At 41.3% G+C, this 23414-nt stretch overlaps 1 protein-coding gene across 1 annotated transcript in view; it reads left to right on the forward strand.

Annotated features, from left to right (window-relative positions):
• Positions 1-9938, forward strand: part of ABCB7 (ATP binding cassette subfamily B member 7) — an 83840-nt gene extending 73902 nt beyond the window's left edge. Inside the window, exon 16 of the mRNA XM_090059711.1 lies at positions 5593-9938. Coding sequence (XP_089915837.1) covers positions 5593-5811 — 219 coding nt within the window. The 3' untranslated portion in view covers positions 5812-9938. The remainder of the gene's footprint in view (positions 1-5592) is intronic.
• The last annotated feature ends 13476 nt before the right edge of the window (positions 9939-23414 follow it).

Below are 23414 nucleotides of genomic sequence, written 5' to 3' on the forward strand. Positions count from 1 at the left end.
GGTCCACAGAGTTCCTAAAGTCAGGAAATTTGGCAGTGGAGAAGGAGTGGTGATTGTCATATTTACTTGAATATAAGATTGCTCTGCATACAAGACAACCCCCCAGTAATTCAATTCTATATATGGAAAATTTAATACATTTGTTACAATTTTCCAGGTATAGGAGGTTTGCCTTGAATTTGTCCCCCTCCTACTGCTACAGCAGGGAAAATAAATCTGGGAAAGGGTAAGGTAACCCCTTTGTCATGTCATATAGTTCATTGGGCTGGGCCCCAGCAGAGTCCGCAGGATTTCAAGCCATGGTGACCCCATAGCTCAGCACATTTATGTGTACTCCAAATATCTCCTACAGAAGATCCATGAGCTAATTAGCCTCCCACTTATGACTGGAACCAGGGGGTTCTTGTCACAGGTCCTGGGATCCTCCAAAAATGTGTATGCAGATGAGGTGCAGGGTGAACTGGTCCAGCTTCGCCTCCAGAGCATGGGACCACACTAATCATATGCAACAAGCTGAGTGAGGGGGCAACAGAGGGATTCTGTGTAAACCGCTTGAGGCCCTGTTTGGTGATGTTTGCCAGATGTTTAGGGCTGGTGAAGAAATGCGAAAGAAAGTCACAGCTCAGCTGTGGGAGTGAAGAGGAAGTGAGTACGTATCCATTGTAGTGGCTCACCATAATTTGTAAAAGTCAGCACTGAGGGGCACTGTGCTCAGTGCGCACTGCCCGCGTCTTATCCAGATGGGCTGTGCTAATCGCTCTTTGTGGTAGGTTCCCATCAGCATGTGTGTCCAATATGAGATGTGTTTTATAGTCATACTTGGTGTTGGCTGCATTTAATCATCTTCATAGTTTGTTTCCATTACTGAGTGCAGGCACCAGTGTATTTAATAGGGTTTTCTTGTATGCAAATATAAAATGTGGGGCTTTTTCCCTCTTACTGATTGTGGGGGAGGGGGTGGGGAACAGGGGCGGACCTTGTCTTCTATTCGGGTAAATATGACCACACTACCATCTCTCCCCTGCTGCCAAGTTCCAAAGCCATGCCTCATGCCCCCTATGCAGCTGGGTCAGCACTGGGCCACAGCCCTCCACAAATCTCTGCAGATCAGTTGGGCCTTTCTATATCCACCCCATTTGCCAAATTGGGCCCACCAGCCCAGTATGGACCTGGCACTGCCCATGTGGTCTGTGGGGCCAAAAGGTTGAGCACCACTGGTTTAGGGTGTTGCACATTTTTTCCTTATTTTATTATGGATTCCTGTCAGTGTGCATTCCCAATATGCACACCTTTATTATACTTCATTTTTACCAGTGAGTGGCCATTTTCCAAATATCCATCGTTTCTCTCTCAATAGAAGAGAGGACAGCATGCTTTGGTGTGCCTGCAGATAAATTGTTGCAGGATTATTCAATCTAATTATGTTAGGAATCTGAGCACCGTTTTCTACTGTAGCTCTAGAAAATTGTAACTATCCTTACTTGTCTTTCTCCCCTTTCCTCCCAAGGAAGACCTTTCAGAACTTGATTGATTTATATCACTGTTTAGGTATCACCTCATGCTGTCTGTTCTAAGTTCACCTCCTTTCTGTTAAATCTTGGGAATGGAGTTAAATTAGTTTTAAATTTTTTCTTTTTTTTTTTAAAGGTTGGTAAGTTCATCAATCTTAATTACTTTAGCTTACATGTTATGGATCTTAAATTTAACACTGTGTAATTAGTTCTCTTTAATTGCTACTCTTGTGCTCATAATCCTAGAAATCTTGACTGAAATATAGCTAGAAGAAAAGCAGACAGGATTTTGGGTGGGTACAACAAATGGTGATGCAGGACTTTCTTAAAGGAATTTTCAGAGCAATGGTATCTGAGTATCACCTGTGCTTCACATGGAAGAGACAAAAGAGATGAAATTAAATAGCCTAAATTTCCTGCCACTTGCAGCTTTTGTTAAACATTTAAATAGTATATATTTCTTGGTCGGGACGTTTTTTATAATTGTACTTTTATTTTCTTTAGATTTATTATGTATGTAAAACCCATACAAGACATTATAATACAGTTCAAGACAGCACAGTGTTTTGAATTGTTGAATTTAAAGATGCACAAAATTAAACCAGTAACGTAGTAACAGCAGAACAGCTTTGAAGCTCAGGTTCATAAGATGTGTTGCTTTCTACCCAATGATATGCTCAGTCAGACAGTAAGATGCATCCTGCCCTGCCAGCTGGCTGGCTCATGAAGCCTTGTTACTTCTTGCTCTGTGAAAGGTGCTTGTTTACCCCTGCTGTACCCTTTAGGCTATTAGGAGAGCCAGTTAAAGAAGCATCAAGAGTGGTGGAGGGACTGGGAAACAATATGTACATCACAAAGCAAAAGTAGCTGTATAATTTCACAGGTATAGCATTTTTCTCATGTATTCAAAATCAAAATAACTCTTGCACCAGTAAGTGGACAAGCCCCTTATTAATGATATTGAGGTCAGTGCTTCAAAGCTAGGTGAAGAAGATGGAATTGTTTTCAAGGACTGAAAAGGTTCCTTGAAACAGTTTTGTTTCCAGAGCCCAGCAGAGTGAACTCTCTAAATTAATCACTTGGAATTTTACAAAATTCCATAGTTAAGTTGGCAAAGTGCATCTTTGTTAACATTTTGCCAGCATGAGAAGTAATAAAAGTGACAAGACCCAATTTTGTTTCCCAGCATGTTCATTAGCAGCTGTCACAAGGAGGTAAATTTAACTGTAGATCAGAGTTTGGAACTAATACAAAATCTATGCAGTTGTGCATATAAATGCCAATTTTTCCCAAAATGACTTGTAAGAACAGCAAGAGAAAACAAATGCATCCTTTTCTTTTGAAGCAAGTGTAAGTATGTCTCTTACACAGTTCTCTATTAAAAAAAGGTAGCGTGGTTGTCTGTAGTTTTTAGTAGAGACAATTCATAAGACAGTTTTCTAACCCACATTGAATACAGGATGCAGCTAGATGCTGTATGGTCTCAATACTGCTTTGGAAAGTGCAGTCACGAACTGGGGAGTTTTAAACATACGAGTTCACCAGTTTAACTTGATCATGTTAATTCTGGCTTAACTACGGATCTCTCTGTAGGTATTTTGATTTGAGGCTTAAGAGTGGCTTTTAAGTTAAAACTGTTCCTAATCAACTTAAGCTAAGCCAATATATATGACGTACTCATTCTGGCACATTCACGTGGGCTATACTCTACAGGAATACTAGTAACAACACCTAGCAGTTGTATGTAGCACTAACCCATTTTAAATAGCATGTTAGTAGTATTTTAAACTTGGCAGGCAGGCAAGTTTTAAGTTTTTTCACACTGAGACCCTGGTCAGAATTCAGTTTTCAGAACTAGAGAGCACTCCAGAACTGTTTAACACAGTTAAACAGGCAATTAATTCAGCTGGAGGGCTGCTTAACAAGTTTTGGTGAGCTGTTGAGGGCTGCATTGGTAGCCCTGCCCCTTTACAATTGCCTTACCCCCCGGTCATCATATTGGGACTGGAAGTCCCACCCCTACCCCCTGACCTTTGCCACCGAAAGTCCCTCCTCTTGTCCCCCTGGAAATACTCCTTTTGGAGGGAAGGACTGCCATCTTAAAACCAGAAAAAAAACCAAACACACTGAAAGTCAAATATATCTACTATAATATATTTTAATTTTATTGCACAAAATATTTGTCATGACTTGTGTTTGTATACTGTATATAGAACTCAAAAATAACTCAAAAATAAAGTCTTACCTTGGTATAGTGTGTTGTGGGGGGGTTGGAGGTGTGTGTATGATTAACTGGTGGGGGGGCCCTAGGGATTGTTGAGCGGGTGTGTATATGTGGGGCAGTTGTGGGGGGCAGAGTACGGGTGTGAGAGGGTAGGAGTGTGTGGGGGGCCCCCTCAAACCCTCTACTGCAAAGAGCAGCAGTGGTCAGGGGCACGTGTGCCCCTTGCTGGCACCTGGATGTGTGAGGCTCTGTCCAGTGGTGCACATGGGGGCAAGGAATTCAGCCTGCCCAGCCCACCCTTATTGTGGAGGCTCCGCGCAGCGCACCTGCAGCTCTAATACTGATGCAGCACCAGGGGAAGCCCCATGCTGGAGCCAACTACCTTTTCTGCCTCCTGCTGCACAAGTCCCAGCACTCTGCCAGGACTGGAGGGAGCCCTGTGTGGCGGGTCAGTAGGGAGTGCTCCTGTGCTGAGCCACCCACCTCACTGTACCCAACCACTTTCCAGGCTCCAAGTGCCTCCCTGGGGGCACCTCACATCTGGCCAACCCCCTTCCTGGAGCACACCTGCTAGTCTGGGTAACGCCACCACCACCTAGGGTCTGGAGTGATCCTGGCTCTGTACCCCCTGGGAAATGCAAGCCTGAAGCACAAATAGTGGTCTCCCTTAGTCAGCCGAACCAAGGGGACCCCAAGGCATAATCTAGACCCACTCCCAATAAGTCTCCCACACTAGGTACAAAGGAGAACTTTATTGGTTACAAGGAGTAGGTTTGAAATAGGGTACAGGGTTGAGCAATATCAGAAATCTCATAGAGCAAACTGGTATGGCTGGGTAGCCTTTGATCACGTATCTGAGTTACTGCAAGCTATATATCTAGCTAGATCTCAAGTAGCTTACTCACAAGTATTATCTGGAGGCAGGTGGAGATTCCCTCTGGAGGTAGACAGTTCATTGATCATGAGTTTTTTTCAAGAGAGAGAGCAAGTTTCAGATGGTCCAGCTCTTCTCTCTCTGAGTTTTCATCATGGCTACTGCCCCTTCTCCTGGGCAGTCCTTAACTTTATATAGACCTTATGACCTCATTTACCTGGTCCAATGGAGGCCAGCACCTGTTGGCTGGCTGCCAGCCAACTAATTTGAAATGTATCACTGGTTGCCAGGTAGACTGGCAGGGTCTCTAGCCCCTTCCCAGTCAGGTTGGCATTGCTTAGAACAATAGGGAGCGTAAGCCCCTCACCCAAATATGTGATGGCAGTCACATAGGCCGAGGGAACAGGTTTCCCCCCTCCCTCAGGAATGTATCCAGCTCAGGTTACAACTTAGTGTCACTTGAGAGAGGGATGTCTGCACATAGCAGAGTTTTTGGGGAGAGACAGAGGTGGCATTCTGCCACATCCTGCTTCCCCACAGAGTCCTGGGACCTGCACAGCAGGGGACAGCAAAGGCAGCCGGTTCCAGGATGAGGCTTCCCCTGGTGCTGCATGAGTGTGGGAGCTGCAGGCGTGCTGCACTGTGCAGAGCCCCCACGATAAAGGCAGGCTGCATTCCTTGCCCCCATGTGCAGCAGTGGACAGGGCCCCATGTTGCTAGGTGTCAGCACAGGGCACAAGCACCCCTGCCTACTGCTGCTGTCAGCAAGGGATTCACGCCATTTGAGGAAGTGTGTGGTGGGGGGGTCCCTATACCCCTCCCACCCTCCCTCCCACCCACAGCCTACCCACCTGAGCTCTGCACTCCTGCCACCCCTTTATTAAAGATGGGGATTGCCAGGAACCACACTAAGACTCTGGGCCATGCTGTCCTTATGCTCAGTAGATCTGGTAAGATTTAATCTCTAACTTTATATTTTACAGGGTAAAGTTGCTGAACGTGGTAGCCATTTTGATCTTCTCACCAGTCCCAACAGTCTCTACTATGAAATGTGGCACACACAGAGCAGCAGAATACAGACTAGCAATAATAACCAGAAATGGGAAAAGCAAAATAACCATATGTCCAAAGAGGAGGAAAGGAAGAAACTACAAGAAGAAATTATCAATAGTGTGAAAGGCTGCGGAAACTGCTCATGCTAAATGGGGTGCAGGAATAATTTTCTACAACAGGCTAAATGGCAACTTTAATATTGCACTGAAGCACAGCTCTTGTTTTAAAAATCAAATAATTCATACAGTTCCTGGTTTTGTTTTATTTTTACAGTTTCTCAGTGAAGCATAATGTTAACCAAAGGATTTTATTTCCACATTTTTTGAGAATCTCTAATATTTATTAAGATCTTCAAGAGCTGAACTTTTTTTGAAATCTCAACTTATTGCTAATTAACAATGTATATTTTTATGGCAGTTTCAGACATTTGTACATTTCACTGACAACTATTTGTCAGATGACTTCTACTGTTTCACATGGCAAAGATTGGACTCCCGAAGATGTATTATTAAGTGGTACACAGGCTTGTTCTTAGCCTATATTATTTTTCATCATTGATGGTTGGTAACAATGTTTTATATTTTTAATGTAATTCAGTTAACTTGAATATATTCACTAATGAATAAGGTGTAATTTAAGTTCTTAAATGTCTGTCTGGTTTGGAATAATTTGCTTCTTTTTTAAAAATCAACAAAGCAAAAAAAACCCAAAAAAACAACAACCTCTGATTGCAGAGTCAAAACTGGAACCACTCCGCTTACTCCTCCAAAATAGCTTTTGTACTTGCCCCTCTATAAAACATCAAAGCATTCCTTTTAAAGGTGAGCTAAATGTATTTTTAAGAACTGGATGCAAGTCTACATTAAGAAACTATAATGTTGATTTCATTTATCAATAAATGTTGTAAAGCAAAATATTAGAATTATAAAGCTTCTCCACTATTTACCTGCCAAATGTGTAGTTCAAGAGTCTGTGTCCTTGGCATCCGCTAGAATACCTAAAGAGAATGCAGTCATCAACTTAATTTCAGACATGGACAAGTGAAACCAGCGTGTGAAGGAGCGATGCATTTAATCATTTGCACAAGTGTATGAGAAATGGACCTAAATGTTGTTCTGCCAATTGCTCCAGTGGGCTTCTAAACCCAAGGTCTACACCTGTGCTGAAAAATTTCAGATCCCCATGCAACTTGTAGGATTTTGTTGGCCTCTGGTTATAGGTCCTAAGATATTGCCATGGGGAAATGTGCCAGCATAATTACACTGCCATAGTTATTCTGGTATAATGTATTGCATAGACTTTCTTACTCCAGAAAAAGATGCAATTTTGGTTCACTTATGTCACTAGTTGGAGTTATATCAGTATAACCAGAAGAGTATAATTATGCTGGTAAACCTTCATGTGTAAACTTGTCCTTAGTTGTGGTATTAATTGCTGGAGATGTGCACTTGAACGTTGTGGTCAAGTCTTGACAGTTATTTTTAGTGAACTGAAACATTTATTTGCTATTCTGTTTGCTTCCAAATGAAATAAAGTAAGTGAAAGGACAAGACAAAAGCCAAAGGTTTCAGGAATTTTCACTAATTCTGGATGCTCAGGTCCCATTTGCCTTCTGAAGTAACTGGGAACCTAAGTTCCTCTGAAAAATCAGATGCAGGATGCCATAGGACTGACATTTTGGAAAGTGAAGCACTCTAATCAGTGAATATCTCTGAAGATTGGACTACAAATTGAATTTGTTGGGGGGCAGGCAGGGGTGTAGTATCTTTTAATTCAGCTGAATTTATCATCAGCTATTGATGAAAATGTGTCAATTTAAATTAGAAGTTGAGCTTTAAATTTCTTTCATTGTTGCTAGTCTGTTGTTCTCTTTAATTGTGTAAGGATAAAGTAATCCATGCCAGTAACCCCCCAATTAAGAATGATTGTAAAAAAGTATGTCACAGTGCAAGGATTTTTTATGGCATTCATAATTTGTAGTTTTAAGGCAAAATAAAATCTTGCTAGTCTCTGGTGACAGTTCAGAATTATTTCTGTTTAGGGTCTTCCTTTTATTTTCCCTAATTGAATACGCCTCTCTTAAATTTTTCACAACAGCACAGCGACCCCAAAAATAGTATCATCTTTAACTGCCAAAAACAGTTAGCAAAATGCTGATAAAAGCCACTTTGGAGCCTTTTCTCCTCCTTTTCCTAAATCAATTTTTTTTCCTTTATTATTGAAAGAAAAATGCAGTTGAATGAATTTCTTTTTATCTACTGCTGTATATGCCAAGTGGCATACGAAAGTTGCGTTTAGTAGCATTTCAATCTTAAACATGGTTTCCTTTGACACGTTACTTGAGCATTGCAAGTTTTAGAAATTTAGTGCTACATGAACAATGCAAAATATCAAGATATGTTTTTCTCAATGGAGAGTCGCCCACCTGTTGCCTGACTTATCAACTGTAGTTGTTGCTGAATGAAAGATCTAACACTACTCTGGTGTTACAGGTGACTTGAAAGCAATACAGATTTCAATGCTGGAATATTATGATGTAGGAAACATGCTTTTGCAGCTGAGTAAATGGAGAAGTAAAGTTTATGCAGTTAATTACTGTAAGGTTTTTTTGGTTTTTGCATGTACTATACAGTGAATGTCATTACTGTTGCAGGAGAGGGAAGATCTTTTTTCAGCCTTAAGTAACATGAACACAGCTAATTTTTTTCAAGGGTTTGATGCAGAATTGTGCTGGTTGGCACCTTCTAAAGATTTTATCTCAACAATAAATGCTTGTGTGTGTCATCACTGATTAAAACTAATGAGGTGAGGGCAGAGTGAGGGTTAATTAAAGGTCTTTCCATAATGTAAATAACTGCTCAAAAAAGGTGTGTAGGAAACAACCTTTGGCTGTAGAACTGAAATGACCTTTTGGGCAGTGTTTCTCCTCTTTTGAGGTGTCAAACTTTTCCATGTTGCAGACTCCAGATAAACATTGCAGTACTATTTGCATTTGTATTTGAATGTTCATCCTGCCTCTTTGTCTGATTCCTTGGTTCGCTTTACACATCGCTACTGTAACTTTAGAAGAGGGCAGCAGGACATAGAAGATGGAAGGAAGTTTCTGTAATTTAGTAATAAGATGATAATTTTTCCATGTCATGTGTCTCTTCCTGTAGTTGAAGAGGAAGCACCTCCTCAGATAGCGGATCCAGTTGTTGGAAATGAAGGGTTACAGATGGACTTAGTTTTGCAGTTGCCCCTATTTTGCATTGTGGTAACAAACAAGTGTGGGACCAAAATTACAAGTAGGACATCTTGTCCTATCAGCAGGCATCATCAGACTAGTAGTAGCTCTTCACCTAGTGAACCTCTTGTTCACTTAGAAGGTAAAATTTTGGCTCTGGCTATGTTAAGATTTGGCTTGTGTTCATATACCACAGCTTCTGCTAGACCAGTCGATGCAAACATTTTAATGTACATGCCAACCTAGAGAATCATAGCTTTGGAGGACTTGAATAAAAGTAGAGAGGCACCAACTTCTGAGACTGCAGAGGGGAAATTCTGCTAAAATCCAGAATATATTACCTCACTCTTTCTGAACTGTAATTTTTCCATAATGCTTGGAAGTCTCTTTGACCAGTGACATGCTTCTGGTCCAAATTAAACCAGTTCAGTAAAATTAATTATGTTGTAGTGAAGCCTGGATTAAATCTTTATTTACATTTTCTTGTTCCTGGAAGAACTTCAACCTCTCATTACTTCTGTACATGTATATTTATTTGAGATGGGTCTTTAGTTTAAAACAGCTGCTGCTTCACTGAATATTGTCCTTAACAGCTGTAAACGTTTCAAATTTAGGTATGTATTCTTAATTCTGGGGGGTGGGAGCGGGGGACTTGTGAAAAAGCATATAAGGATAAATAAAGAAAATGGCTTGAGCTACTATTCTAGTATGAGTTTGCAAACCCAAGGCTTTTACCAAGGCTTTTACAAAGGTGAAAGTAGAAGTCTCTACTGCAGATGCCTTGATAGTGTTGCCCCTGGCTGCACAGTTATGGATCAACACTTATGATATATACAATTCATGAAATCTAGATTTTAAATTATGTCAAGGTTTCTTTTCAGGATAGGAATGTAAATTGTACAGTAAAGGCAACAAGTGTCCAAAAAAACACCAGTTAAAATCATGTTGTGTAAACATTCAGCTGGAGAGGTTTCTTACCATGACTCCGTTGTTAAGCTGTGTATAGATAATTATTACTAAATAAAGGATTTATCTCTTTGTGAATAGAAATGGGTGTCCTGTTGAAATGACTCTTCCAGTTTTACAGCAGTTCTCAGGGGAAACAGATATTTTGTCAGTCACATGCACAGAATAATAGTGATGATTTTAATAGCAGCTATGGGAATATCGCTCTGTATCCACCCAAACCAAAAAGCATTGAATTGTTTCGTAGCAAAAGTAATTGTTTGCAGTGCTTACTAGTGTCAGTGAAGTTGATAACAAATTATAGTGCTTTGGGTTAGCATTAGGCAATCAAACTTCAGATGATCAATCAGAGGAAGATAAATTCATATTATATGCCCAAATTCTAGTTCCCCACCCCTCCTGCCCCAAACACACTCTTGGTTATTATTAGAAAGGTGATAAATATTTGTTTAGCTCCAAAAACACATTTGAAGAGTATTCAGATTATCTACATGGTATTAAAGCTTTTTCATGTTCTTCATAAAGCTTAAATGTCTTTAGTTTAAAATATTGCTTGTAGTTATTTCTTACATGCTGATACAATAGTCTTCCCCGCCCCATCTTATCCCCAGCACTCACTTGTATAGTTTACAGGAGCCATTGTAGTGGAATAACTCAACTCATTCCTGAAACTAAATTTCAGTCTCTGTAATTTTAGTATTTCCTTTTGAAACCAGAAGTGTGAAGGACATTTAATGCAACCCAACTTGTGATAGTTTTACTGATGCAATATATGGGGCTCATTTAAACTGCAGTAGCTGTAGCTCATGTTAGCACATCATTATATAGCTAGGGTGTTTAACCATTGTATTGTAGGGAGTGCTGTATTACTGGAGTGAAAGAGATATCCTGGAACAGATTGTTTCCTATTTGAGTCTGATAGGAACCTCCAGCTGTTGTTTCTAGAGCTTCATTTTCCACATCTTTCACTCTTAATGATATTATGCAGGAATGTTCTATAGATGCTGACTGACAAAATGCTGCCATTGAATGTTTTTAGGGAATGAGTGCAAATAGGACAATTTTTTTTTTCTCTCTCCACATGTGCACGTATCTTTCATTAATTGTAATTTGAGTTGCATGTGTGCAGCAAAGAAAACAGTAATTAAAGATCATAAACTGGTGGATTTTTACATAAATTAAGGATTGTTTTGAGGTTACCACACTCTTCTCATTTAGAATCCCATCTGCATTTAAACAGTGGTCTCAGGAGTGACAGCTTGGTGCTTTGTTGATTGGCTCCTATTCCCCAGTGGAAAAAACCCAGTGTCCTTCACATTCAATTCATCAGGTGGCGTTTTGGTCCAGTGGAGCTTCTGAAAGTCCACACACTCTTGTTTTTTCTTACCCATTCTGCTGGAGGTTATGATTGAGGCTGTGCACGCAGATTTCCCTAGGAGTCTGACAGTCTGTATCTTTGTTGCTTGCTGTTAGAAAGGTCCAGTGTTTTGCAGAGGAGTAGGAATTTTCCTTACAAAAGCTACGAAGTACAGTCAGCAGGACGACTATGTGAAGGCCTACCACAAAGTGCCACCAAAATATGATGGCAAAATATACAGCACCGAGAAGCTTATAATACTGATGTTCTGATCACTGGCAGTAATTCATCACTTCTTTCATTGTGCTCATGTAAGATAACAAAAAAACTTTGCAAATTTTTTTTTTTTTTTTTAAGATCCACATATGCCTCAGCCCCGAATGATGTTAAAGAAGAAACAGCTTCATGTAATGTACTGTTACCTCATCTTTGGAAAGGTCTTTGAAAAGATTATGAAGGACCATATCTGTGGGAGTCCAGCAGGAAAAATGATGCAGCAGGGCAACCAGTCCATAGTGGACTCCAAGATGCACATGAGTCTTCAGTGTGACAATCATCAGTGAAGCTAACCACACTATCATGTATCAGCAGATGCATGCCAAACAGAACCAAGGTGGTGATACTTCCCCTCTGTGCAGCATTGGTTAGACCATAGTTGAGAGAGATTTGAACAAGGAACAATGGTCCCAAACTGACAGAGCAGATTTAGGCTAGATACCAGGAAAAATTTCTTCCCGGTGAGGGTGGCCAGAATCTGGACTGGGCTTCCAAGGGAGGTGGTGCTCTCCCCTACCTTGGGGGTCTTTGAGAGAAGGCTGGACAGGCACCTGGCTAGGGTCATCTGCCTAGGCAGGGGGTCAGACTCAATATTATCTGTTGAGGTCCCTTCTGACCGTAGCATCTATGAATAATGTAATGTGCTGACCAATTTCAACAGTGGAGGGATAACCACTAAATCATATCTTAGACAGTCTGGCAATAATCTCCAAAAACAAAACAGTCTTTTGCTCAGAAAGACAACAGGGTCTGCCTTAATTCTAGAGATGAGGATCTTCCAGCTAAGTTTGTCCATTTAAACAACAGGTGATTGGTTATTGTAGGCTCTGATAGCTTGTATGGTCCAACAGAGCCCAGCAGAGAGAGGGGCAAACATCTACTGCAAGGCCCTGTATGGAAGACGAGACCCTGTCTTGGTCAGTGTTTTATTTGCAACTGAAAACAAATGGAAAGCCTGCATATTGCTGTCTGGGCTGCCCAGCAAGGAGGGGGCTGCCTTCTGTGCTAGTCAGAGCTTCACCAGCACTTTCCAAATGGTCTTCAAGACGAGGCCTGTGCAGGTCATGAATGGATGTTTGTGAGCCCTGAGTTGGAGACTAGTAGGACTTGTTTGAGCCCTTACAGAAATCTCTTGTTTCCAGAGATCGTGTACAAGCTCTCACAAAGAACTGGGTCTTAGTCTTAACTGTGATACAGCCAGCGCTGGGTCTCCAAACCAGAGACACTCAGTTGTACCAAACTGCATAGCACCTTTAAAATGTGATAAAAGAAAAGGGAGAGAGGCATGGAGGAACAACTTTTTTTGTTTGTTTTGGCTTAAAGCAGAACAACAGTAGGATTGTAGCTCCTCACACATCCATTTCTAGTTTTTAGTACTTTGCTCTAAGTTTGTCAAGTAAACTACTTATGTCACCCCAATTGAACATGTGCCCCGTAAAGCTATTAGCTCTAATATCCTGGGCATGCTGCAGGGGAGTTGTACTTCCATTATGGAAAAAACAAGGTTGTACACTCTGTACATCAGCTTGTGTTGCAGCCTTGAAATGTATTGTCAAGTGTTCTGGAAGTGTAATGTGAAGATTTTACTGGCCTTGTGGTAGCATTAATAAACATTTTGAAAAAGTACATGGTGAAAAGACAGTCTTTCATTTTCAGATAGTTAAGGAAAATGGAATATGAAGATCAGTCTTGATGGTAATTGTGTTTAAGACCCTATTGCAGGTCAATGCATAGCTCGTTTTATAAAAAAATCAAATAAGTAGCTTTATAACAACAGTGAAAATGTATGTTTGCCTATTTTTCATGCATTAGTATGGGAATGTGTAGATTTCCTTTAGTCAATAATTTGAAGAACTTAATGGCTTTTCATAGCAGCTGCATAGTCAAAGGAAAAATCAGGAGGATGTTTTTTATATAATCTGAAGTCAGATTTTGTAATGAGTGGCTGGTAACAAACACTTGCAGGGTTTTAAAACAGGTAGGTAATGCCATGCCTCATTGATACTGGAAAATGCTATGTAGTTCAAGAATGATAAGATTTGGTTTTTAGGGTGGGTTTTTTAGGATTGGTTGGTTGTGGGGGGGTTGAGACTAAGGCATTTTTCAGACCTTAGTTACATCCTGCTTTATGTGGTGCAAACCTAACCTTCATGTATCTAGACCTGTCATGATTTTAATTGGTGGCAAGATTTGAAAGCCCAGGTACAGGACTGTAACATCTTACTTAAGATGTTTAAAAGGGAATGTTTCATACTGCAGTATATGTATGTGTTTGCTACTTCATAAATCTAAGAGAAGCTCCCCATTTTTTCAGGAGTATCAGCACCAATACACTGATTGTAATAGCAGAGTTGATGCTGAAAAGGCTGTGAGCAGGACCATGTGCAGAAAAATGGGAGAATGGCAAAAAGGTGCATATTTGTGGTTGGCCTTTTGGCTGCAAGTGCACAATCTGAGCACAAACAGGAATCTCCAGGGCCTTTTCTATTTATGAAAGTGGCACTTGAGGGGGCGCTCTTAAAAATCTAGTATCCTGATAGAACAAACTCAACATCTGAATCAATTTCAAAATTCAAGTCCTTTTAATGTAGTGTGTCTAAATTCTGTTGACAAACTGTTAAGAAATTGTGACAATGCCTAGTATTTCATAAATTGTTTGGATGCAGTATTGCCACATAAAAAATGCAAAGCTAAGATGCATACAGTTAATCCCTCTTCACCTGCTATTTATTAAACATTAAAGGAGAACAAGTCAAAAGCTCATTTCTATTTGAAAATCAACATCAAGCTTCATAGAATCATAAAAGTCGGGTTGGAAGGGACCTTGTAGATCTTCAACTCCAACCCCCTGCCTGGGCAGGAGAAAAACTGGGTTCAAATGATCCCAGGTAGGTAGGCATCAAGCCTCCTCTTAAAGACCCCCAGGGTAGGAGCCAGCACCACTTCCCTTGGAAGTTGGTTCCAGATCCTCGCCGCCCTGACCGTGAAGTAGTTCTTACGGATGTCTGATCTAAACCTCCTCTCCAACAACTTGTGGCCGTTATTCCTTGTTATGCCAGGGGGTGCTAGGGGAAACAAGGTCTCTCCCAAACCCTTCTGGTCCCTCCTGGTGCGTTTATAGACGGTCACCAGGTCCCCCCTCAGCCTTCTCTTGTGAAGGCTGAACAGGTTCAGGTCCCGCAGTCTCTCATTGTAGGATCTGCCCTGTTGTCCCTGGATCATGCGGGTGGCCCCCCTCTGGACCCTCTCAATGCTGTTCACATCCCTCCTGAAGTGCGGCGCCCAGAACTGGACGCAGTACTCCAGCTGTGGCCTGACCAGTATCGCGTAGAGGGGGAGGATCATCTCCTTGGCCCTGCTTGAGATGCATCTGTGGATGCATGACAAGGTGCGGTTAGCCCTGCCAACCGTGACCTCGCATTGTCGGTCCATGTTCATCTTGGAGTCAGTAATGACTCCAAGATCCCTTTCTGCCTCCGTGCTCTCAAGAAGGGAGTTTCCCATCTTATAAGTGTGCTGCTGGTTACTGCTGCCCGAGTGCAGCACCCTGCACTTGTCAGTATTGAAGCGTATCCTGTTTTTGTTAGCCCACCCCTGTAACCTATCCAGGTCTTGTTGCTGTCTTTCCCTCCCTACTAGCGTGCTCACCTCACCCCAAATTTTGGTATCATCAGCAAATTTAAACAGGTTGCTTTTCACCCTGTCATCCAAATCGCTGATAAAGAGATTGAACAGCGCAGGCCCAAGGACCGAGCCCTGGGAGACTCCGCTGCCCACTTCTCCCCAGGTCGAATATGACCCGTCCACCGCCACCTCTGAGTGCGACCCTTCAGCCAATCTGCAATCCATCTGACTGTGTAGGCATCAATGCCACAGTCGTCTAGTTTTTTAATAAGGATGGGGTGAGAAGTGGTGTCAAAGGCCTTGCTGAAGTCCAGAAAGACTATGTCCATGGCGACACCTGAATCCAAGGCTTTTGTGACCTGATCATAAAAGGCAATCAGGTTGGTCTGACATGACCTGCGCCTAATGAAACCATGCTGGTTGCCCTTGAGCATCATCTCTGAGGCCGGCCCATCACAGATGTGCTCCATGATGATCTTCTCAAAGAGTTTCCCTAGGATTGAGGTAAGACTGATGAGCCTATAGTTGCCCGGGTCCTCCCTTTTTTAAAGATGGGGACATTGGCTATCTTCCAGTCATCCGGCACCTGGCCTGAGCACCACAAGCACTCGTAAAGTCATGCCAAGGGCCCTGCAATAACTCCTGCTAGCTGCCTCAACACTCTGGGGTGGAGAGCATCTGGACCCACTGACTTGAACACGTCCAGCCCCTCCAGAAGCTCTCTAACCCGGTCCTCCCCAACCTGAGGTCTGGAGACGTTCCCCTCGAGTCAGTCTTGCATCACGGTGGGGAAGTCCCAGTCCCTGCCCAAGGAAACAGAGGTGAAGAATTGGTTAGAGAGGTCTGCTTTCTCCTCTGGTGCAACCACCAGATTGCCCAGAGGATCTTGCAGGGGCCCCACATTACCCGGTGCTTTCTTCATCCTCATTTGCTTTGCTTAATTTGATCTATAACTGCAAAGATACCAATATTAATTTGAAGGTTAATAGCTCAAAAGATTGTAAAACTTTTCTTGCATTTTTTTAACTGAGTTTTACAGGTTTTAAACAGAGCACAGGCTCCCATGTTTGTATTTAGTTCTATCTGTTTGACACGATCAGTGGTGGGTTTGCCTTGAGGCTACTGCATTTGGTAAGATGGTTGCTCTGTCTGCATTTACTCTGCCTCCTGTTTTTGTTTTTGTTAGTTTTTCTCTCCCTCTCTGTACCTGGACAGTAGTAATTCTCCCTGAAAAGTTTCCTCACTATAAACTTGCAAAAAATGCTATGAGCTTCTTTCCCAGGGCTCATTCTGCCTAGCCTTCTATGGAAAAATGCTCTCTTTCAAAATTTACTTAAGGTGACCTGGCTGTGAAGGGACACTGGACAATAGGGGCTCTGTCTGAGGTTTCTACTTCTCATGTTGCAGACTCTGCACTTGTGAAGAGAGCTGTATTTTTTGAAATGCTGCTCAATGAGCTATGCCATGCTGTCTGCCTTCTCCATTTTGGGCAGGCAGATACCTTGAAATATGAGGCAGCTAATTATTGAAGCTTTCTCAGTGCTTGTATGCTAAGTTTTATCCATTGTTAGGGCTTTACAGGCACCTAATTTTCAGCAGCCTTTCCATATAGGATCATATTACTGAAGTGGCAGCATCAGAATGGCCAATTGTTGTGTGTGTGCATATATCAGTTGTAACCACACAATTATTTTATTGTAAGGAAAAAATCATTTTGCTAAAGCTGTGACCCCCATGACAATTAATTTTGCATAGAAGACCACATTTTTTGCCAAGTGTCAATCTTGCTCAAATGCGTCTGTGGCTGTTGTATCTGTTTTAATTAATTTTAGAACAACATGCCTCCATTTATTTAAATAAGCTGTTTTGACCGCTTCACCAGCCTTTGCTTGCTAGCCCATCTCTCTGGCATTCATTTCTCCATTCTAGCCCCTGAGCAATTCCAAACAACCAAAATATTGGAAGCAGTTTGCCAAAGAGATCTTTCTGTAAAATATTAGCCCCAAATTACAGCTGGTTGAGTCTTAAGATGGACAAGAGTTAGTGCAGTCAGGAATGAGTTTTAGAATGCAATTTTTAAAAGCACTTGGTGTTGTTTTAATTCTGTTCTTGCGGGTCAAGGAGTTAAAAACGTCCATAAGATATTAGACTCGTAACGCATTTTGCACTAAAAACTCCCTTTAGATTTTTAGAAATTTTTTTTAAGGAAGGTTTCCTTTGTGTCCTGTACTCTTGGACTGATGGTAATAAAGCACCTGTGTCTATCTGAGCTACTTGGTGATTTATGTTACATAGCATATGAGCACCTTGCAATCCTGAATGTATCTTTTATCCCAACACCCTGTAAATTATATGTCATAGCATACACAATAACATTGGGTTGATAAAGCATTATCCTTTATCGTGTGGGATGGCCTATATATATATTTCACATGTGAATAATGCACCTGTTCCGTAGCTTACGCTAATAAAAACTTCTTTTGTACGCTGCCATCATGAATATTGAACATGTGTATGTAGTGTGGTCTCTGTGCTTTACTGTATAAGCAAAGGAAGAGCAGGAGGAAGGTGGAGGTGGAATGCCTTACTGAATATATTGCCAATTGTAACTTAGGTTGCTCAGTCTGTGCATCTCAGACCCATTGGGTTAACATGGTTAAGGCATGTCAGTTCCCATAACTAGAGGCGCACAAGGGCATGCATAAAATAATTATGCAAGGAGTGGACAGCTCAGGAGACTATCAGGATAATGTTCATGCCTATGCTGACAAAGGACTGTGCTTAGAGAAGGATACAGTGAAGTTCACAACCCCCCTTCCATATGCACTACACTTTGAAACAAGTGCAGTATAACTCTTTTGAGTGTGTGTTCTTGGTGCCTAGCCTGCACCATGACAAGCTGGCTGCATCGCATCTATCTAGGGGTAGTGTACACAGAGCAGGCACAGCCTTCTTCCCTGCAGTGCTCCTGGAGTGGCTCTGTGACAGACTAGACAGGACCAATGAGCCTTTCATCATAGAAATATATGGGTCAAAACTGCAGAAATGACCAGACGCTTCTACCTAATGATTGGACACATCTACAAATAGATCAATGCCTAATAAATGTTGACCCAGACCCCAGATGCCTGCAACCACCAGAGGTAGCTGCCCACTAGTAGTCTCATGTCAAAGTCTGGAAGGACATACAGACCTGCCTGATGGTACCCTCTGATCTCTGGCAGTGGAGTTACTTGTGAAGCTTGAGTGGGGAAGTTTGAACTGCCCCATGGCCTACAGAATCAATTTTTCAGCCAGTTGCTTTAAGTATAGATAAACAGATATTGCTTAAGGGAATCGGGATATTTTACTGGACCTGCAACTGAGTGGTTTGATTAACTTGCGTTTGCAATCTGGTAGTTTGTATCATCATGAGGATCATTGTGGGCAGAATAATGGATTGTATCACTTTCCCCTGTGGCCGTACAGAAATCCTGTAATAGTAACCAACCTGTGTGAATGTTAGGCAGAGGCTCCAAGCCAGAGAATGTGTGCACAAAATATATGTGAAGTACATTTTCCCCTGTTGATTTTAACAGTAGAGAAGCAGTCCATCAAGGGATGTGCAGCAGCCATGGTCCCAAAGTATTTGGCCATTTACGACTGAAAGAGCCAGAATGATTACCAGAGCACCCAACAGTATGTTAAACATGAGTCATTACCTTCTCGACAGCTACAAAACTATTTGAGGCTTTTCTTGAGGCACATTCAAAAATGTTATTCAACATTTCAACATTATCTTGGAATTGAAAAGAAGAGATGACCAATGAAAGGAAACTGGTTCACCTGTGTAACCTGGTAGGAAGAATTGAGTGGAAGACAACAACTTCCACCCAGTCTTTCCCAGTGAGTAAGTACTTAAATATGACCAAAGCAATCAGTATGGCAGTTGAATACCAATGGACAGCCTCGCGATTGAAAAAAGAAGTTCCAGTGACAATCCTTCAATATGGGTCACGCCCTTTTTAATAAACATTGCTTAAACTGGAAATAGTGCCAATATTGCAGGCAAGCAGAGGCTCTGACCCATCTGTCATCTCACTGTGCAAGACCTTCAGTCTGCAAAATGCCACTGCCTGACCTGGCTTTTACACAAACAAGGTGAGTGTTCTCACAGTAAATAATATTTAGCGCACAAAGAAAAAACAGAAATGCCACGTTCTGGGGTGCCAGTAAGTCAACACAATCCAACATGGTAATGGTCATGAGAACCATCTTGAGCTCCATCAATACAATATGCCATCACAAACAAATATTGAGCTTATGATCACCGAAGTGTGCAAACCATTGAATGTTGCCTAGTCTACACCAATTCTATCAAGTAGCTATCCCACATCCTGGGGATACAGTGTCAATGTAGCAAATGAGCAATTTTGAATGTGACTTAAACCAAGAGGAACATCTGTTCAATGCCAGAGCAACCAGGTGTGTTCCACTGTACCAGAAAGAGAGAAGACTACTCGCTGTACGTACATGTTCTGTGACCAAATGCAGGGTCCTTAGTGGAATGGACTGCCCTCAGTGACTTCTTGCATAGCCAGCACCATCTTACTCACGCGGGCTGGTCAAGCCCCACTAACGATATCCCTACAAATGCAGCATCAGACCTTTCTAGATTAAACAGAAACAGCTACACAGAAGCTGTAGAAAAAAATGTTTTGCTGACTGGTTGCAAATGTAGCCAATGACAGCAGGTTCATCAGCCTCAAAGTGGTAGCAAATAGGAACATTTTCACTGCTACAGGAAAGGCTATGCTTCCTGCAGGATAGCAAACAATGAGGCGCTTTTAAAGGCAAACAGGACAACAGGTAGCTCTATTATTACAAGTGCTCCTGAAATTGCTGAACTCTGCTGAATAAGAGCAACTGGGGCAAAAGCTAAGCAGAGCCTGGATTTCAGCCACTCAAGCAGCAAAGCCTGAAAACTTGTTTGTAATTGTAATGATGCTAACCTTCCTCCAAGCAAAAGACTGCATGTTAGTGCCCACAGCTAGCACAGAAACATCTATGTGACACTATATTATACTGGGTAGACACACCCTAGAGAGAAGCAGCTTTCCAAGGTCCCTTTTTGGGAGGAACAGCTGCAATTCATTCTATACATATGAAAACCATACAAAAGAAAGCAAACTTGGACATTAACTTTTATCATTGTTTTTCAAGTTGCTGCAAAGAAGATGATGACCTGCTAGAATTGTTTAGTGTTTTCTTGCTTTTCCACCAGATTAGAAACCATCTTGCACAAGCTGTAGTCAAGCTTTATCAAGCAACTTAAATCCAAATTATGTTTTTAGTTGAAAACCAAGTTTGTAAAGTTAAGGGATTAGCTGAGATGTTAACAGAGTTCCTTAACGTGGTTTGACTTACGGTGCAGATCATGCTGAAATCTAGACTACAAAAATATTGGAAAATACACTCGGAACAATCCTGTGCTGTCGGGATGGACTAATGACTGAATTGGCATCTCATTTTTTAGCTAGCATGCTTCAGATTAGATGCCACAAGAGGAAAATAAATATGCAAGTCCTGCACTCAGAGGGAGTGTGGTCATTAAAGAGGGTTAAGACAATGAACAGGATGCCTGCTAATATACCTTAGCAAGTGTGGGAAGTAATATTTGACTCCAAAGTAAACATGGTCTCTTGATTAGGTATTAATTATGTAAAGAAATCATGTGTTCTGCTCTGGATCGTTCCTCTTGAGTGACCTTTATTTCTGACATTGGCCTCTGGTTTTTGGTGAGCCCATAAGCGTACTTAAACTATACTAACCATTATCTCACTAGTGCTTCTTTCTGTTTTCAAGGCTTTCAGAAATAAACATTTCTTTTTAAGTAGGACATTAAATTGATTTGTACAAGTGCACAGCTTTTCTTGTATTAGACATTAAAATAAATTGGGGATTGTCACTAAAGTATGATTTATTTTTTTTAAAAGCCTTTGATGGATTGAAAAGTATTTATATAGTTAAGAGTCCATAAGAGAGGATTTACCATTCTTGAAAAAAGAAAACCTTCTTCTGTGAAAATGCTGAAACTAAGTGGAATGTTTTCAAAAAAATCAAGCATTGTTATGAATCTTTAAGTATGTGTAAAATCCTGTCTTCCAAAAAAATACTTAAAGTTGTTTGGATAGAGTTGGCATGTGCCTCAGTGGAGTTGCACATAAGATAACATGACTGACCATTTTTGGCATATGTTGGTCTAAATTGGCTCATCTATTGGCTGTCAGTCTCTTCTGAATTGGATCCAATTCTTTGTAGGCACGTTTCCATCTGGTTAAGTTTAGGACTCAAGCTGTTGGGTTTTTTTTTTTTTTGTTTGTTTTTTTTGTTTTTTTTTTACACACTCACACACACACACACACACATCTCTCTCTATATTCTTTCTATATATATATCTATATCTATATATATAATGTGTGTGTGTGTATGTATCTTGCACCAATAAAAATATCTTTAAACGGTTTTTTGCTTCTGTTCCTAATGCATTACGTTTTCTTTACTTGAGGCTAACAGGCAAAATAACCTTCCAAAGAGTGAAAGAATATTTGCTCTTCTATTATGGCAGGATCCTAGAAACACACAAATAGCACTAAAATTGATTTGAATTTATAAATAATTTCTACAATATGCTATTTTACTTCTAAAGTGGAAAGTCATATTTTAAGTCTGCTAATGTTTTAACTATGTGCATTAGGGAAGCAGGATGAATGTATCCTGTTAGTCTCACTGAGCCTTTCTAATATGGGCCTTGAATTATTTTTATTCTGAATACTAGCCATCTGGCACTGTGCACTGCAGTATTTAGTGTCACTAATAGTAATTTAAAAATGTGGTAATATCTGATGATACTTTAACATAAAACTATAAGGCTGAGGGTGTAAACTGTACTGTCAGGATTGTAATCTTAAATCAGACAAAAGACCATGTTGTTTACTCTCCCCTTGTTTTCCATAAATGAGCCCTTAGTTATAGACTATAGTGGGAATTACTAATGTGAAGCTTATTGGCTAGTGCACACAAGTGAAACCACAGTTTCTGTAGCTAATGAACTGGGATTCTGGAGGAAAATCTGTAGCAGGAATCAAAAAGGTGTATGCCTCTCTTCAATTAGGCATGGGCACATTCAAGGCATGACAGATAAATGGGTTCTTCATCTTGAAATGTACAGCAGAGACATTTGAGCTTTTCTGCACCTCATTCAACCTCTGTATGAACATCAGGCTTTCAAGTAAAACCAAAAAAAAAAGAAAGAAAAGCCACCTAAGACAATGAAGACCGTGACTTGAATTCTGAACCAATCCAGGACTCTTATTGCTCACCTTGGTTAAGTAGCTTGATTCAGTGAGATTTAAGTAGCTGTGACCTGCATTAAGCATGGGGGAGAGGGGAGCCAAAGGGGACTGAATTCCACAGATTCTTGAGGCCAGCGCTCGGGGAAGTTGCAGCCTCGCTCAGAAATCAGTAAACTGAGCTTTATCCCAGTGTTGCAGGTTAACTATTTATAACGGGCCTTTCTATAAATACTATGAGAACTGCCTCATTGAAAGGGTTTCCATTTATATACCACTATAAGTGTCTGATTACTAAAATTAGATTTGAGTTTTGTAAATAAGCCTTCCTGTTGTAAGCTGTACTCCTACTAGCCCGGTCAAGCTAAGCTACTGATCCATCCATGCCATTGGAAAAACATGGATAATGACAACTTTTTCATGGAGGTATGCTAGCCAGGCCATACAAGCCGCACCTGCACTACTGGTAGACCTGTGCCAGATGTGATGAGTCTTGGACAGAAGAGTGCTGTAGTAGCATAGCTAAGGAAGAGGCAACAGTTAGGAGGAAACACATAAACAGCAGCCACTGTGCTGCTGGCCCTGCTGCTACCCAAATGGCAGGAGTGCCCAGATCTGCCTCTGGGGTGCTGTCGTGTCTGATTAGAGAAATTAAATTGCTTACTAGAGCAGTGCAAATAAGAACTCTAGCACAAGAAGGGAGAACTTGACTTTCTAGTAGTTGCCACGCTGCCATCCTCTAATCAGAGGTAACAGCATGATATAAGACAATGCTAAAATAAGAGTACGGCACCATGTAATGGTGGAGATGCTATTCACCATAGCATGATGGCATTGCTCTACATTTTGAATCATGCACTCAGTCCTTGGGAACATAACTCTTAGTTGGTTCAAAATTATCTGAGACTGCAGCGCTTGGTTCCCTTGGCCCAGTAGTTATGGGAGTACTGACTGACTGCTGACAGCTAGTGT

Source organism: Crocodylus siamensis, chromosome 8 (assembly GCF_052110815.1).
Source record: "Crocodylus siamensis isolate JL-2025a chromosome 8, ASM5211081v1, whole genome shotgun sequence".
NCBI classification, from domain to species: Eukaryota; Metazoa; Chordata; order Crocodylia; family Crocodylidae; genus Crocodylus; species Crocodylus siamensis.